Source organism: Hydractinia symbiolongicarpus, chromosome 8, assembly GCF_029227915.1.
Source record: "Hydractinia symbiolongicarpus strain clone_291-10 chromosome 8, HSymV2.1, whole genome shotgun sequence".
In the NCBI taxonomy this organism is placed as follows: domain Eukaryota; kingdom Metazoa; phylum Cnidaria; class Hydrozoa; order Anthoathecata; family Hydractiniidae; genus Hydractinia; species Hydractinia symbiolongicarpus.
This window is the reverse complement of record NC_079882.1, coordinates 27,920,539-27,936,861: the sequence shown is the minus strand read 5'-3', so window position 1 is coordinate 27,936,861 and position 16,323 is coordinate 27,920,539. Positions and strand designations below refer to the sequence as shown.

Here is a 16,323-nt window from a genome sequence, read left to right as displayed (position 1 = left end):
AAATACTACTCCAAAGAAAGTATATTTTCATGGTAACACTGAGGATGGGCAGCAAAGATTCTGTAGACTCTGTGGAGAAAGTAACTGTGGGAGATACATACGTATTTTTGGTGGAAGCAATGTGGCAGATGGATTGCCAGCTAGTACACAGCATACAACTCCAAGTGCGTTCAATGATGAACTTGGAATGATTACAGAGTTAATTCAACTCAATCCCTTTGAATATTCAGCTGGACGATTTCACGCTTGTTTCCCAGATATACAAAGGTCACCAATGAAATATCTCAATATAAATGACTATAACAATTGGATAAAACTTCACCAAAAAAATATGTCTGGTATATAACTGAACATTATATTTAAATAGGGTATATTTTTACTAGGATTATTTTTTTGAGGATTTCACACCTGCATCGTCACAAAAATTAATTCTTTCAATGTATATATATGCTTTAAAGTACAAAACGTTTTCAGACAGATGTACTAATTGCTACTTGTACTTGTACTAATTATTTGCATTTTCTTGAAATCAAAGTGTTGACTAGGAAATGCTTTTTTTAATCTTTTTGTGAAACAATTTTTTATGTAAAAAGCTCAATTCTTGATGCATGGTTAAAAAGTACAAATAAGGTATTCTTTATACATAAATAGAAATTTGGTGTCCCAAGAAAAAGTAACAATTACATATACTGTTTTCATACTCAAGGTAATTCTGTAGTGTAAATTTGTATCAGCTCATATGCTTTTTTCGATACATCTTCGTCCCAAAGACCAAATCCCAAAAGGCTATCTTCATTTTCAATTTCAGTGACATTATCCAATATCATTGAAAACTTCTCCGCAATTTCTTTAGTATCCATACTAAGACCAAAAAACTCTCTTGGCGGATCATCTGTTAAATTTGCATCCAAATCTGCAAGCAGGTTATTAAATTCTTGTGACAATTTTTGCAAATCAGCTTCACTAATTTTACGTTGTACTTTTTCTCTGACCAAGACGTGATCATGTTTACCATAGTCGGTTTCTGGATGACATATAATACAACATTTTTGTTGTGGTGGTGCTTTATGTTTGAAATGCTGCAACAACAAAGATCTCAAGCAGCTACTGTCATTTTTGCAATATTCAGCCATACCAAGGGCAGAAGTTGCAAAAATGACTCTGATGTTACTGTCGATTTTTGAAATTTCTGAAATAATTTCATGCTTCATGTGCTTATTTTGGGTTGCATGAAATTGCACAAACAAACTTTTGGATGGTTTACATTCGCCTCCTACATATTGCAAAGAGCCGATTATACTTTCAAAAATTTTGTACCCATAGCCACAATACTTTAATTTACAGTATATGATAGTCTGTGGATATGCTTTCGCTTGTTTTTTTAAATCTTCTCCAATCGGTAACAAAATCTTTTTGATACCTTCGATTCCATATGAATTGTGGTATCTTTTTTTTTAACCAGGAATACATTTGAGCGGTTTGGATTGATAGTCAAAAAAACACAATCCCTCATTCCAAGAACACTTTTTATTCTGCTTGTTGTTTTAACTGTAGAAGTTGCTGTTAGGGCAAGCACAGGAATGTCCAGAAAAAAGGATCTAATGGCTCCAAGATTAAGAAATTCTTTTCTGAAGCTATCATCCCTGAAATTTAACAATATAAACTATATAACTGGCACAGTTTCTATTTATTATATATCTACGTTGGTTATATTTGCTAGAATTTTTATAGACATAGTATATATATATATATGTATATATATAGTTACATTATTTTTTTTATGAAGATATAATAACCCTTCTCGGGAGTTGAACCCGAATTTTTAAATAGCTACATATGAAGTATCAGCTAAATAAAAAATGAAAGAGTTTCAGCATAGCTACAGATTTCAACAACAGTTTCATATTAGAAAAAACTTACCAAGTGTCTATACAATGTGCTTCATCTACAACAATGGCTTTTACTTCTTTCTGGAGTGTGTTTGACTTTAGTAAGTTTCTCCCCACATCACTTAGAATTGCTTCAGGGTGACAAAACAAGATTTTAAATTTTTTTTATTGAAAGATCTGGTAGTGCAGTACTATCAACTTCGTTGTCAGGATAGGAATCAGAGAACAAATTTGTTCTTGCTTCTTCAATGTCAAATGGACTTTTCAAGTAAAAACATTCCATTCCAACTTTTTTTAAAAATTTCATTTGGTCATCTATAATCGAATTTAAGGAAGTGATAACAATTATCATACTTCCTTTCTCTTCATTTGGAAGAAAATCTGGCAACAACTGAAAAATGATCGATTTCCCATATCCAGTTGGGAGAACAGCTAAAACGTCTCTTCCTTTTATTTGCTTTGGTTTAAAGTTCATATCAGGAAATGAATTCCTACCAAGTGCAACCTGGATTCTATTTAAAACTTCAAAAACGCGTGTACTACTCATTTTCGCTTAACTTTACTTGAACTTGAATCTGACTGAACACAAGAAGCCCGCTTGAATGCACCATCTTTATAATATGACGATGCAGAACGTCACGCATACATTATATTATCTTTTCGCATAATTTGGCCATATGTTGGCCATTATCGGCCTACGATTCCAGTGTCTTTTCGTCTCGCCGTTCAGTAAAAAAAAAATAGACAAAAGGCACTGGGGACGAGTTTGATTTCATCCGTTTTCAAGTTATTTGGCCTTAAATTTAATGCAAGGTACAGATAAAGCGGAATCCTTCCCCGGACCAAATAGGGTTAAAATTAAAAATTTTACTTAAAAGATAACAAACGGCCGTTGTAGCTCGGTACTGGCGAAATCAATTAAACATAAAATAATAATGCAAAATGAGAATGTTTAACAGGATATTAATTTACGTACAGCTACCTAGTGTAACAGTACGTAAGTTAATATATGTTATACTTTCCTGGTTCACTACTCTCAGTAGTAAAGACTGCGACAAAAAAGGAGCCCATTAAATTTCTACTGCCTTAAAAGCGGTAGAACAATTATAAAAAATTCAATCGTTTTTGTAAGAGTTACACACAGATATTTAATATAGTAGAAGTCCATTATTATCCATTAAAAAAATATCATATTTGATGTCTCAGTCATCACCTGTATTCGTAAAAAAAAATCGGCCTGACTGACATAACAAATATTAGTATTAATATTAGAGATTTCGCTGTCTCTTATGCTTACAGTGTAGACATGTCATTTTTTCCAACCAAACTTGTTACCAGGGCTTTTTTCCAACATATTTAATTCCCCTGTGACAGTAGTTCTAAACTAAGCCTCGTTATTACTGCTAATTTTGTTGAGTTCACATTACCACCAAGCGTGTCGGAAGGACGGTTATTAATCTGTTCATCGTCTTTTAAATACTTACAGAAGCTCCTAGTCATTGATAGAAAAGAAATAATCGTTAACAACTCGTGGATAATTACACATGTTCGCTCGTGAACAAAATATTTACTTTGCAGAGACTCTGAATGAAGTTACGCGCAGTCACTTTAAAGACACAAAATACAAGAATTAATAAAGTAGAGAATTTCATTCTTGTCCCCAGAGCTTGGAGATTATCTTAGGTTTATCTCTAGAAGCTCTGGGGACAAGAATGGTGAAATATCTTCCATTATTAGGGATAGCTTTTGTAATAGCCACATTGATTTTAAATTTTTAGTAATTGCTTCCAAGAGATTGCGTTTTTTAACTTAATAGTATATTAGGCCTTAATAACAATTAAAAACAAAAAAGAAAATAGCTGACTCGCTGTACCAATACAAGAAAATACTTATACAATCATATCTACTACTACGATTTTTGAATTTAAAGAGCCTCTGATCTTATTCCTAGGGATTTTTTTGCCTTATTGATTAATTTAGTAGCGCAGGAAATACATTATTGACAGCTCTGTAATAACAGCTAAGGGGTCAATAGGCCCTGAAGACAAGGGTGCCTAAATACTTGTGTCTATAACATGCAAGAATTATCGCTATAAAAGTCAAAAAAAAATCTCACGAAAACCGAGAAAATTTTTTACTAAAATAATTTTTAAATGCAGGTTTGTTTTTCATTATTTTAAAACTCTTTTGAGCTGGCAATTTTCCTTCATTCTTTGCAACGTACATTGCTACTTCTTTTTGAGCTGGCAATTTTCCTTCATTCTTTGCAACGTACATTGCTACTTCTTTTTGGCTGTTGAAAGTATTCCATGCAAATGGTCTCAGCACCAGCATCACAGACAGTTCATGGGGAATTGTAAGGATACCCGCCGGACAACCGTTGGTTGTCGGCGGTTTAGAGCCTAGCTAAGCCAATGGTCATATTCGGCCGCCGTACGTATTAGTGCAAACAAACGACATGTTTTAAAGAGGCAACGGAAAGGCTATTGGTTTTCGACTTTAGTGACTTACGCGAAAGTCGAGCTAGTGGCGATGGAAAAGATCACTGAGAAAAAATCAACAACTTAAATCATCTTGCTAAATTCGGATACCCAATACTATATTGGGTATCCGAATTTATCTGAAAATGAAAGAAAAATGCGATACATATATTGGATATCCATGATTTATTGTATATAAATACACAGCTCTCTATGACTAAACACACTTTCGTTGACGTTTAAAATCTGGGAAGGCAATAACAAGACGCAACCGCGTGACGCGTTTTCGCACTTTCGAATACATTATTAATTCAAAATGGTGAATCTGAAGTGAACACATAGATCTTAAGAAGTAAAAAACAATTCTCTTTGGAAAAGCAACGAAAAAATTCAACTTCTTACAAGATAAATGTTCCCGTTTCTCTTCCAATTTTTTTTTAGTGTAAACTTTGTCCTCTATATCTAGGGTTCTAGTTGTTAACCTGAGAAAAAATTTTGCTGAAAAGTAGTTTCCTTAACGAATTGGTTATAAAAAGAGATCTTTATATTCCTTCCGTCCTGTGCAGTATTAGGTCTTTGTGAGAGTCCGGCAACGTCAGATAACGTAAAATACCTACCATCTAATTTTAAAAAAGAAAGAAGAAATTATTTTTACATACGCATGCTCAGGCTAACATAGCAACAAAATATTCATTAAATATTAGCTACATGTTGTAAACGAAAATAGCAGTCGAACCAACAACTTTTCTATTTATTGATGTGATTATAAATTATGTATTTGCGAAAAAACGTAAAGACGTAATTTTATTTATGCAAGATAAATATTGTATATATGATCGTGCTGAACTTCAAACTAGTTAAACGAAAGAAAAGTAAGCAAGTCAGTTTGTAGTGGCTTAGAAAAAGTTAAGGTAATATTTATTATAAGTTATGCGTTGTCTGTTTATGTATTAATGATATTATTTAACGCATTTTATGCAAAATAAAAACTTACATTTTTGTTTGTTTTAACTCTCGTCATTTTCTTTTTAATTTTTTAGATGAAGTTTACCCTGTTTCTTCTTCTTTTGACCTGCATGTGTGCGGCTGTTGAATGCAATTGTACAGGTAAGATTTATCAGAACCATTATCTTGTTGTGATTCCGATTAGTATTACTTCAGCAGCACTGATCTTTGCAACTTGGTAAGACAGACAACCTACACCCTTAAAAAATTGTTTTTCTTATTTATTAAGCAGGCTTAAATCTTGTGTTAATCTGATTGCTAACAAAAGTTTTCAACACTGTCAAACAATGCAAATCAATAAAAAACAGTGGAAGTTACATTAGAAGGATATGTACTCATAAGAACGTACTAAGCTGTTGCACTTTCCTATTAATTAGCCCCTCCTCCCTCCCCCCCCCCCCCCCTCCCGCTTTTTTGTTACCTAAGCAGCAATATTAAAAAGTTGTCGCTACTCAAAAAAATCACGATAATTTATTGATTTATTTTGACAGGAAACATAGAGCAAAATTTTATTTTTCTATGTCGCTTGCGAGGTTAGAAGATCATCAAATAGAGAATCACCATATACTTTTATTAGTACACAGGTTAAAAAAGTTCTGCACCCAATTCTGCTTGTATTAATGTCGTTTTTAGCGCCCCCAGCGCTAATTTAAAACATTGTTACAAATCGTGCGACACTAATTGAGGGCACCTCTAGGTCGGTGCTAATAAAAAAAACAAAAAAACCCAACGAATTTGTTATGATTTGTTCTCTCTTTCTCCTCTTAAGATTATGACACGACATAATAATACACCATAAAGTGTCAATATCGCTGAAACCTTGGATAATAAACTAAAGAAACGAAAAGAACTTTTTACTTTCTTTGAACTTACATAAAAGCATAAGTTTAAGGAAATTGTGAAGTTACTATTTTCTTGAAAAAATTTTGAAAATTGAAAAAATATCTAAAAGCTAAAGAACATATTGCGTTTTGTAAAACCATCTTTTTGTTCTTCTTATCACTATTTTTGTAGCATTTCCAGGTACTTCGTTGATTATAAGGTGTCAGGGATTAGTGAGCAGCGCTTTTAAAACCGTTTTTCTTGAACGGGGAGGGTGCTTATTATAGGGCAGCGCAAATAGAAGTCCTAGCGTTAATTGGACGAAACACGGTAATCAAAACAAAATCCTTTTTTTATCGCAATTTTTTCTTCTTCACACGCTAATTGACCATATTGTGATGTTGTTACGTTTTAGAGGTCATTTGTGAAAAACACAGCACGACCATAAATTGCTCACCAGGTGGAGTAATAAAGATAATTGATGCCTTTTATGGTAGAAGAAGTAAAAATGTTTGCCCTGGACGTGGCAAAGATCAGCATTGTACATCATTACGAATATTGAAAAAATTAGATAATTGCAATAACAAGCAGAGTTGTAGTATAAAAGCATCGAATGATGATTTTGGTGATCCATGCGAAGGCATTTATAAATATGCTGAAGTGGTATACAATTGCAGCTATGGTAAGATGTCTTTAAACCAAATTATATGGTCACGAATAATAGCATTCTTTTCTCCCTCTTCATACATTTCTTCTAACAACTGTGGGCATTGATTAAAAGAACATGGAGATTTTTATTGGATTTGTTTTTATTTCTGTAACGGTAAATCTTTCCGCCTGGCTTAAAGAGCTACTTTTATGTACCAAATAAGTCACTGGATTTCTTAATTTATAAAGTCGATTTTAAGAGTATGTTCCTGGAGCTGTTTTATTAAACTTACGCTTAATAAAGCGACCGAAAAGTTAATAGCAGGCGAGATAAAGCTGTTTATCTTTAACAGAAAAATCTTTTTGAAAGTGATTGGCTAAAAGGAGTAAGGTATACATAATTTGCACGAAAAATATCTAGAACGTGATTTGCAGTATGTTCTTTGCAGAATGCAATATTTAATACAGAAAGCAGTTCTTAATATTCGGAGTGCAAATTATTACAAAAACATCTCATATTTGGCGGGAAATTCCTAAATTTAAATTTTTACTAAATGGACCAAAAATTCATTTTTTTAATAACTAAGAATAGTGATAAAAATTCCCCGAAGCTAAACTAATTTTGTAGCTTTTAAAAAATCATCCAACTCAAAAGTTAAACCGGCGAACAAAGTAATACATCTAATTCGGTTCGGTAATTGTTAATTCTTAATTTATCTAAATTATCAAAGAAGTGTTTAATTAAGAGAGTAAACGTTCCTCCACTTAACATGCGTTGTATTTCGATATACTGTAGAATTTTTGAACGACTTCTCTTGAATTACGTATATTTCAAAGACCGTTTTATTCTTCAAAAAATACTTTTCGTGCTAATGATAAACTACTCATTGCACATACCTCATTTATTATGCCGTATATTTTCTTTCGTTCTTTAAACCTATGCAGATATTTTAGCTGCCTAAACCTTGGTGTCCATCGATTTGCGGTAACTCTAAACGGACACATATCGCGATAAAATTCATCGAGAAATTCTTAGTCTATCACTTTATTTTTTTTCGCGGTGAGGAATGAAAAACTTTTTCATTTCATTTTTTTCTCGTGACAACTGGTATTTTTTAAACATAAAAAAAATGCCGATAATCTTAATTTATATTTCAATGTTTTATGAAAAGAGCTATTGTAAAATGAATCAACAATGCTTAACAATGTGTGATAAGCTTCTAAGTCGTAAGTCAAGTTTTACGCAGTTTGTTCGTTTTCTCTTCTTTTTTACTGATGTTAAAATGGCAGGTGCTTTTCATCCGTTTAAATAAATGAAAAAAAATATATGTTATACTTTTTCGTTCGAAATTATAGCTTAAGTCCTGCCTGAAGTAAAAATGAAAAAAAAACATGGCATTCCAAATTTCCATAATTTTACCCGTTTTTAGTTAAATAAAGCTTTTAAATATTAATCTGACACACGAAGTTAATCCGTTCTCACTTACCTAACAGCTTTTAAAGAAAACCGCCCAAACCACCCAAGAATACAGATACGTCTTTCACACCAGTGATGACAAAAGCAAAAAAACATATCCGAGGAACAAAATTCTCTTAACAAGTTTACAAGTTTCGTGCGGCGCGTTGCCTTGTGGTTGGAGTTCTCTTTGTAAATACAAGGCCCGTTCGGTTCACAGTGCGGCATGTTTAGCATTTAGAACACAGGACCCATATGGACAATAGTTTTTACAGCACTTAAGTGGATATCCTGTAAAAATATTTGGAATATTAACAATAAGGATAAAAATAGTTCATAACACAAATAACTGATCAGGAATTTTTTCTACATAAATATTGTTTGTACGTTTAGTTCCTTCCAGTAAACCGACACTCTTGTCTGCAAATGCAACTAACTCAACATGCATCAATGTAAAATGGACGCACATTCCCAACACCATGGTTATTAAATACCTTCAAGGCTATGAGATACACTACTATAACTCAAATGATAGTAATAAAGATTATAGAAATGTTACTACTGGAGTGGTGACTGAGCATGAAATCTGCAATCTAAATTATTTCACTGACTACACATTTCAATTGGGAGCTAAAAATGGAACATATTATTGCACGGATTACGATGAGATATCTGGAAAGTCTGGGGAATATAGTAAGAGTTATAACTAAAATTTCGGGGTTCATCCTTAATTCAAGAGTGTTATCTACAGCGGTAAAACCTGTCTTTTAACTTACATTGGAATTAATAGTTTTCACAAGTATATGCAAAAAAAAATTATTTAATAGAAAAAAAAGAAAGAAAATTAGCCATAACAGATTGCTTTCTTGTTCAGCCTCATTTTATAGTTTTTATAGAAAAAATGTAATTATTTTTCTCTAGTACCCCGAAAATACACAAAAAATGTAACTGCCACTGATACTGGTACATATTCCGTCAGAGTAAGTTGGAAAGAGATTACGGAAGTCGATAACTGGCGTGGTTACCCATTCAAATACTATGTTTATTACAAATTAATTGGGGAAAACAATTATACCGAGATGTCCGTCAACAGCAGTATCTTTAAAGTTGATATTGATAATTTAAAAAGCTACACTGATTATGAGATTTCTGTGGCCGCAGCAACTGTTGTCGGTATCGGTCCACATAGTGATTCAATTGTTGTGAAAACTGGAGAAGATGGTAAGAGTTTATTGAATAAGAACTACTTGTTTCCTTTAGTATAATGTCTTTGGAAATTTAAGTAAGTATCTCTATTAAGTATCTCTATTAAGTATCTCATTTTATAGCTTTTATAGAAAAAATGTAATTATTTTTTTTCTAGTACCCCGAAAATACACAAAAAATGTAACTGCCACTGATACTGGTACATATTCCGTCAGAGTAAGTTGGAAAAAGATTACGGAAGTCGATAACTGGCGTGGTTACCCATTCAAATACTATATTTATTACAAATTAATTGGGGAAAACAATTATACTGAGATGTCCGTCAACAGCAGTATCTTTAAAGTTGATATTGATAATTTAAAAAGCTACACTGATTATGAGATTGCTGTGGGCGCAGCAACTGTTGTCGGTATCGGTCCACATAGTGATCCAATTGTTGTGAAAACTGGAGAAGATGGTAAGAGTTTTTTGAATAAGAACTGCTTGTTTCCTTTAGTATAACCTCTTTGGAAATTTAAGTAAGTATCTTTATTAAGTATCTCTATTTCCAAACACACATACTTTTCTGACCGACATTATAGTTCTTCAACAAAACAAGTACAGTGCCACAGGTAGTCTTTTAGGGGACGGGGGATTGGGATAGTAGGACTGAAGTCGCACACATTCACACTCTATTTTATTCAATAAAGAGTTTGGCTGTGTCAGCAATTTATTAAGAGTGATCAACTTTATTGTAGACTAGTCGTTAGTCTGTGGAATATTCCAAGGGGTTGGCCGTCTTTAAATTAACGCTATTTCGTTTGCCCACAAACCCGACGTTTCCCTTCGGATAGACAAAATACGGCTATTATTGAAGAGATGGTAGCCCGTGAATAAATCCACGACGTTTTTCTCGCGCGCAAACATATTATTAAGGAAAAAGCGAAGGATTCGGCAATAAATCTCCCGGTTAAGCCACAAGTAAATTTGTTAACCAGCGTTGAAAACGCAGTAGAGCGATTATTAAGAACCGTAAACTGTGCCACACATTCAGGTAAAGCGCTTTAGTACAGCTATGCAGCATGTCGTAAATCGAGTAGAGCGCACACAACATTACGGTGTTTCAGGTGTAATATATATTTTTCAAAAAATAACTTTCTGGCAACTTAAACTAAAATAAACACTGGTTCCGGTTTTTCACCTGTCATCGAAAAACCAGGCTGCCAAACGTTTTTATTTTTGGGAAAATGTTTTCGGTGAAAGTTCAAAAATAAATGTTGCTTCGTTTGAGCGCTTAGTACAGGTATATCATGTTACATGTGTGTATAACCGTAATACCCTTGATCAAAAAATATCCTATATGTATCAATTTAAATAAACTCAAAGAAAACATCCCGCTGTTACCCTGTGCAGCAAAAATAATCAAAAAAATTTTTTTTGTTGAAACGTTATGCAAAATTTAAAAATTATTGCTAAGTTTACAACCTCTTTTTACCCTGTTAAAGCAAATACAATCATGCAACATTGTTTATTTTGAAGGAAAAGTCCCCATGAAAGTTCAAGAAATAATTGTGACACCAGGTTAGGCGCTCGGTACAGGTAAACCATGTTGTCTATCCGTATAGGCATAATAGCTTTTTCCAATAAAACTTTATTGCAACTTCGGTTTAAATAAAACACAGGAAAGAGCCCGTTTTTACCCCGATCAGCTATATCTATCACTCAATAAATATGTTTTGTAGAATAAAAGGTGTAGCGACCTTACTGCATTTACCATAAGAGTTATCAAGATTTTTTATGTAGCCAAACTGCATTTGGCTACTTTCACTTTTTAGCCAAATGCAAATAAACAGCTACTGTAGCTAGACAAACCAAACATAAAAGCCTTCAAAAGAATAGCAATAAGTTAGGAGAGTTATCTAGCCAGCTAGAGCAAAATCTACGTTTGTAGTCAAAATCTTAAAATTGGTTTGCTTAAGATTTTTACATGGCTAGAATTCGTGACAGTATTTTTATCTTAACACGCAAACATATAAAAAACACACAAAAAAGATTTTTTTAAGAAAACAAAAAGATTCAAAAACGACCTGCAAACCTCCTTAAAAATGGCCACCATTACATTAGATCTTCCACCAAACACGCCGTCATCGCTAGAACTTTGTTGCATTCAACAATGGAACGGATCACAAAGTGGACTGGGGTTCATAATTAAAAAGGCGTAGCTATTTAAATTTTAGGCTTCTTAATTTCTTTTTTGTTTTGTTTTGAATAACAACAGTTATTTTTCAAAAAAAATCTTAACCATAGCTGTTCTTTCTCAATTATAAATAAAAAACAAATAGCATACTAAGATATAACGAAATGAAATAAAGTAGACCCCGGCTTATCAAAGAACTAATAACCAGGGCTTCTATTTAGTTTCAACAACGCAAAAAGTCACAAAGAGAATGACTTGATCTCAAACTTAGCTTTGATTGATATAACATGTTGAGCATTAACTAATGATTCTAATTCTCCAAATTGGAGACTAACAATTTTTATCGCTCTTTATGTCACGATTTTTCCCATATTAAAAATTATGCGAGAAAAAAATTTTCAGACAGTCTGGACACTACAAAATGGATATTTTCAGTCGTTATCAGAGTCAACCTAAACTGTGAACCATCCCTACACCCCCACGCGGTCTTAAATTTGATTAATTTGTTAAATTTGCTTAACTACAACACTACTTTTAATTGGTAAGCTAAAGTATAGCTAAAGTATCACAATTCCAAATACTCCACAAACAATTCCTTGAGAGCACCCATTCATTTCATTACTATAACTTATAAGTAAAAATTTCGATCGAAATATGGAAATCAACTTACCAAAAATAAACTTTTACACACTAAGAGTTAAGTGTTAAAAATATTTTTAAAAAAGAGATTTGTTTGTGTTTCTATTAATTCTTTTAAATGTGAATGATACGATTTCTGTGCGAATGCTATGCTATTTTTTGCTAATTTTACTGACATTTTGATCCTCAGTCCACCTTCGAAGGGTTCCAATAGCAGGGAAAATTTTAAGAATTCTGAAAAAGTGATGGCGATATGTGTTGAGAGATAAACAAAAATTCCAAAAATAAAGAATAATATACTTTGTTTTCATATTTTCTATAGTACCCATCGGTCCACCACAAGCTCTTAGTGGCGACTTTAACGATTCGCGCAGTATCAAAGTTAACTGGTCCGAAGTTGCTAGTGAAGAACGCAAAGGTGTTATTACGCAATATCTGGTAATTTGTATGTCAATGGAATCCGTTGAAATGGAAAGACAAAATATTTCTGCTAACTCGGAATTGACTGCTATATTTGGTGGACTGGACACATACACTCTTTATAATGTCACAGTTGCAGCTTATACAAAGATAGGACTGGGTCCAGCCAGTTCTCCTGTAACTGTTCGGACAGGAGCAGGCAGTACGTGCCTTAAAGTATTGTAACAATTCTCTAAATATTTTATGGTTTCATACATCAGTTTAAAATAAGAAAAGCTAACCTTAGATCACCTTGTGCTTTATATTCCTTGCAACATACTTTTGAATAGTTCTTACTTACTTTTTTTTATTCGTAGTACCATTGCTTCCACCAGCTAATCTTAGTGGATACAACACTAGTTCAACTTCTATATATCTATCTTGGGAGGATATTTCAGAAGAGGCATGGGCCGGAGTCATTGGGGATTTTAAATTGGTCATTCAATCATTAAAAGAACCGCAAGAAAAAACTACCAAGGATATTATGCGAGCTAAGTAAGTGTAATTGGAATTCCATGCAATTGCCCATATTTTATAATACTGCATTATACTTTTGAGATACCTAATTTTAATATGCGTTTTATTTGATTTACGACTAGTAAAGCTGTTAAATGATATGGTAATTTCACGCGTAGCTTATTTGTGCATCCTTGACACTACTGAATTAATCTTGGAGGGTACTGAACTAAGTTGCGCGCAACGTTTTCGACCACACAAGATACGGCTTTTTGTATTAGCTCATAAAAATATCCACGTGAATTCACCAATTGTAAATTTCCTGCATCGATATTTGAAGACAAATCGAAAATAAAGCACAACGTTTTTATCTGACAGTCATAATATATCTTACATAATATGTCTTGATATAATAACACAGAGAAATGAAAAATTTACTTTCTCGCCAGTCAGCATAACAAAGTAAATTAGCCCGAAGGAATCTAAAATATGGCTTTGCGCAAAAGTTTAAACGAACAATATTATCATAGCGATCAGAAACAAGACGAGAATATACTTATTGACATTTTCAATATATTGACAAGATAAGATACACAACATTCTTAATTAAAGGGGAGTTAACTTAAACATTATATCTTGATACTTAATTCAACTTAGTCCATAAAATCATGAAAAAGTCTTTGTTCCTAAATGTTTTGCTTAATTTGTAAACCAGCTTCTGTTTTGCATTGAAGGATTGTCATTTTTTTATGGCGGAATGTGTTGTGTACAGATTCAGAAACAAATATAATAATATTTAGCTGTTATATTTATTATTTCTTCGAAACATCATGCCCAGTTTTAAATCCTATAAATTTTACGTAAGATATACTTTTATTTATTTATAAAACCAAACTGAATGGCATTGGAGCGGCACTCTATTATACCTATGATTTTTTAGCCCTTAAATCTTGGGGTAGAGGTAGGATAGGGGGACATAAATTCCAAACTAGCTACGCTTATGGCATATGCAATCCTCTCTCTCCCTGTTCGTGTCCTTAATTAAGATTTCGGATCGTATCCGAATTTTTATTGAAACCGGCCGATTTTTCTCCTTTTTCTTTTTTTCTTCGTCCGGCAATTTGATCAAAGCGCCATCGATGCCGTTTCCGTTGTCGGGGCAGCGTCTTGTAATGAAGTATAATGCAACCAATCAGGTTCGAGTATTTTTTGTCACGGAAAGGACCACCAATCAGGATCAGGCCAGTTTGCTTTGCGTTGAAGAATAATCCCGGGGGTTGTACCCAAAATATATCTCAATTTTTGACACATTATAGTTCACACAAAATTATTTAAAAGTAATAAAAGTATTAAATAACGTTACATTTACGGTAAAAAGCTCTTTCATTTATACGGGACGTTAGTTTGTATTGCTACTTCCCTTAATCTCCTCATGTGTTACCCCATTGTCATAAAAGCAGAATATACTGACGTAAATATGAAGTTTGTTTTCATGATGGCGTTTTCAGCGAGAAAACTACGGGCATTTCTGTCAGGTAATGTTCTGATCTGATAAGCTTTTTCTAAGTAAAATCGTCACATGAGTGATATCCAGATAGCTTCTTTATTTCCACTCACAAGCTAAGCCGAAGTAACAAGCAGCTTTTTAGAGGAAGATGTTCTCCAGGAGATGTATTTATTTTCCATCTTTCTCTAGCAATCCATCATGTAACTTTTTGTTCAGTATCATTTGACGTTGTAAAAATGTTGTAAAATAAGTGGACGAACGCAAGCTACGAATCCTAAATCTTTAAGCCTGGAAGGGCTTTTTATTCGAAATTGCCCTTAAGTGAAAATATATTTTTTTCTCATAAATTATTAATTAACTAACTTGTAAACGGTCTCTATACTCGCTCTTACTTGTTAAAATTTTCCAAAAAAATCCTTTATCATCACAATGCGTTACCTCTCTGTGTGTTTACTTAATGCTTAATATTTTTAACTATTTCGAAACAAGCTCGGTTGATTACCTCAACATATCAAAATTTTTGTTGATTACGTTTGACGGTGCTATCGAGTTCACGTTCAGAATACACATCTGGCGTACGTACGGACAAGGAAATAGTTAAAAACGGGCTGTTCGATGATGTTTTTGGTATCGTAGATTGAGACAACACTAGACATCTTCAAACACAATACCATACTCGCAAAGTTTTGTGCAGCAGTCTAACTAACTAGACAAACCAATTGGCAACATTTTATCACACACAATTGGGGGCTATTTCATTCAAACACAACATTAAGTCTGAATGCTTTAAGTGCTCCATTTACTATTTTTTTGGTAATTAGAATCGAATCTGGATTAGAGTATTTGCTTCCAGTGCGGGAAGTCTTGAGTTCAAACCCCAGTCGAGTCATGTCAGAGACTATAAAAGTATGAATCTATCCTTTCTGCTTAGCATTTAGCATGAGAAGGATTGATGTGTGTAGAGCGATTGCTGTGCTTGCACAACTTTTGTAGTTCTAATGAGAGCTTTAAATGCACTAGAACCACCTTTGCAGTACCTTTGTTGATAGCAATATCAATGGGAACTGAAGCGGCTACCTTGAATAAATAATTAAATATATATAATAATAAAGCTTTTTTTGTCCAAAACCTATTTCTTTGGCGCGCTATAAAACCTCAGGAGACGAAACTTAATTATGTGGAAAACATAAACAAACAGAATAGTTTCAAATTTAAACAAGATTTTGATCAACAGTGAAAGCGATGTCATTTCACTCTCATTGTGTCAATAGAGACCTAGATTACGGCGAATATGATTTATCTTGACAGAATATATAAAGGGGAAATGGTGAAGCAGAACTACCTACGATAGATGCAAGCGTCATACGTCAGTCGCTGTCGCCACCAAAAAAAAATAATTGTAAGTGACATGTATATTAAATGGGAGAGAAAAAAATGAAAGAAAAACAAAAGTGAAAACAAAATTTAAGTATGAAATTTAGAAATTTAAAGTATAAAGCAAAGGAAGTATGGCAGATAATAACACACGAACTCAAAAGAAAATTCTTAAATTTAAACTATAAAAATTTCGCAAGAATTTA

General features: G+C 33.2%; 4 protein-coding genes across 4 annotated transcripts; 2 read left to right on the top strand and 2 right to left on the bottom strand.

The window, feature by feature from the left end:
* Positions 1–378: 378 nt before the first annotated feature.
* On the bottom strand, positions 379–2,054 carry LOC130655039 (uncharacterized). The gene is made up of 2 exons (XM_057457740.1): positions 1,921–2,054; positions 379–1,643 (listed from the first exon to the last, which is right to left on the bottom strand). The coding sequence occupies exon 2, from the start codon at positions 1,209–1,211 to the stop codon at positions 702–704; it is 510 nt and encodes a 169-aa protein (XP_057313723.1). The 5' UTR covers positions 1,212–1,643; positions 1,921–2,054; the 3' UTR covers positions 379–701.
* On the bottom strand, positions 1,382–2,436 carry LOC130653907 (uncharacterized). The gene is made up of 3 exons (XM_057456402.1): positions 2,082–2,436; positions 1,921–2,020; positions 1,382–1,643 (listed from the first exon to the last, which is right to left on the bottom strand). The coding sequence occupies exons 1-3, from the start codon at positions 2,434–2,436 to the stop codon at positions 1,382–1,384; spliced, it is 717 nt and encodes a 238-aa protein (XP_057312385.1).
* Positions 2,437–4,823: 2,387 nt separating this feature from the next.
* LOC130653905 (D-galactoside-specific lectin-like) lies at positions 4,824–7,225 on the top strand. The gene is made up of 4 exons (XM_057456401.1): positions 4,824–5,280; positions 5,410–5,476; positions 6,612–6,878; positions 7,149–7,225. Exons 2-4 carry the CDS (start codon positions 5,410–5,412, stop codon positions 7,223–7,225), a joined length of 411 nt encoding a protein of 136 aa, XP_057312384.1. The 5' UTR covers positions 4,824–5,280.
* Positions 7,226–8,555: 1,330 nt separating this feature from the next.
* On the top strand, positions 8,556–13,736 carry LOC130653904 (cell adhesion molecule DSCAM-like). The gene is made up of 6 exons (XM_057456400.1): positions 8,556–8,565; positions 8,694–8,993; positions 9,222–9,521; positions 9,664–9,963; positions 12,644–12,943; positions 13,098–13,736. The coding sequence occupies exons 1-6, from the start codon at positions 8,556–8,558 to the stop codon at positions 13,277–13,279; spliced, it is 1,392 nt and encodes a 463-aa protein (XP_057312383.1). The 3' UTR covers positions 13,280–13,736.
* Positions 13,737–16,323: the final 2,587 nt, after the last annotated feature.

Bases quoted from the DNA above. Each gene is read 5' to 3' on its own strand.
- LOC130655039 (XM_057457740.1), bottom strand. From the start codon at position 1,211: ATGAAGCATGAAATTATTTCAGAAATTTCAAAAATCGACAGTAACATC.
- LOC130653907 (XM_057456402.1), bottom strand. From the start codon at position 2,436: ATGAGTAGTACACGCGTTTTTGAAGTTTTAAATAGAATCCAGGTTGCA. The intron at 2,021-2,081 runs GTACTGCACTAC...GTCACCCTGAAG, and splicing joins TCCTGACAACGAAGTTGATA to CAATTCTAAGTGATGTGGGG. The intron at 1,644-1,920 runs GTAAGTTTTTTC...GTTAAATTTCAG, and splicing joins GCACATTGTATAGACACTTG to GGATGATAGCTTCAGAAAAG.
- LOC130653905 (XM_057456401.1), top strand. From the start codon at position 5,410: ATGAAGTTTACCCTGTTTCTTCTTCTTTTGACCTGCATGTGTGCGGCT. The intron at 5,477-6,611 runs GTAAGATTTATC...GTTACGTTTTAG, and splicing joins TGTTGAATGCAATTGTACAG to AGGTCATTTGTGAAAAACAC. The intron at 6,879-7,148 runs GTAAGATGTCTT...CGCTTAATAAAG, and splicing joins GGTATACAATTGCAGCTATG to CGACCGAAAAGTTAATAGCA.
- LOC130653904 (XM_057456400.1), top strand. The intron at 8,994-9,221 runs GTAAGAGTTATA...ATTTTTCTCTAG, and splicing joins TGGAAAGTCTGGGGAATATA to TACCCCGAAAATACACAAAA. The intron at 9,964-12,643 runs GTAAGAGTTTTT...TATTTTCTATAG, and splicing joins TGTGAAAACTGGAGAAGATG to TACCCATCGGTCCACCACAA.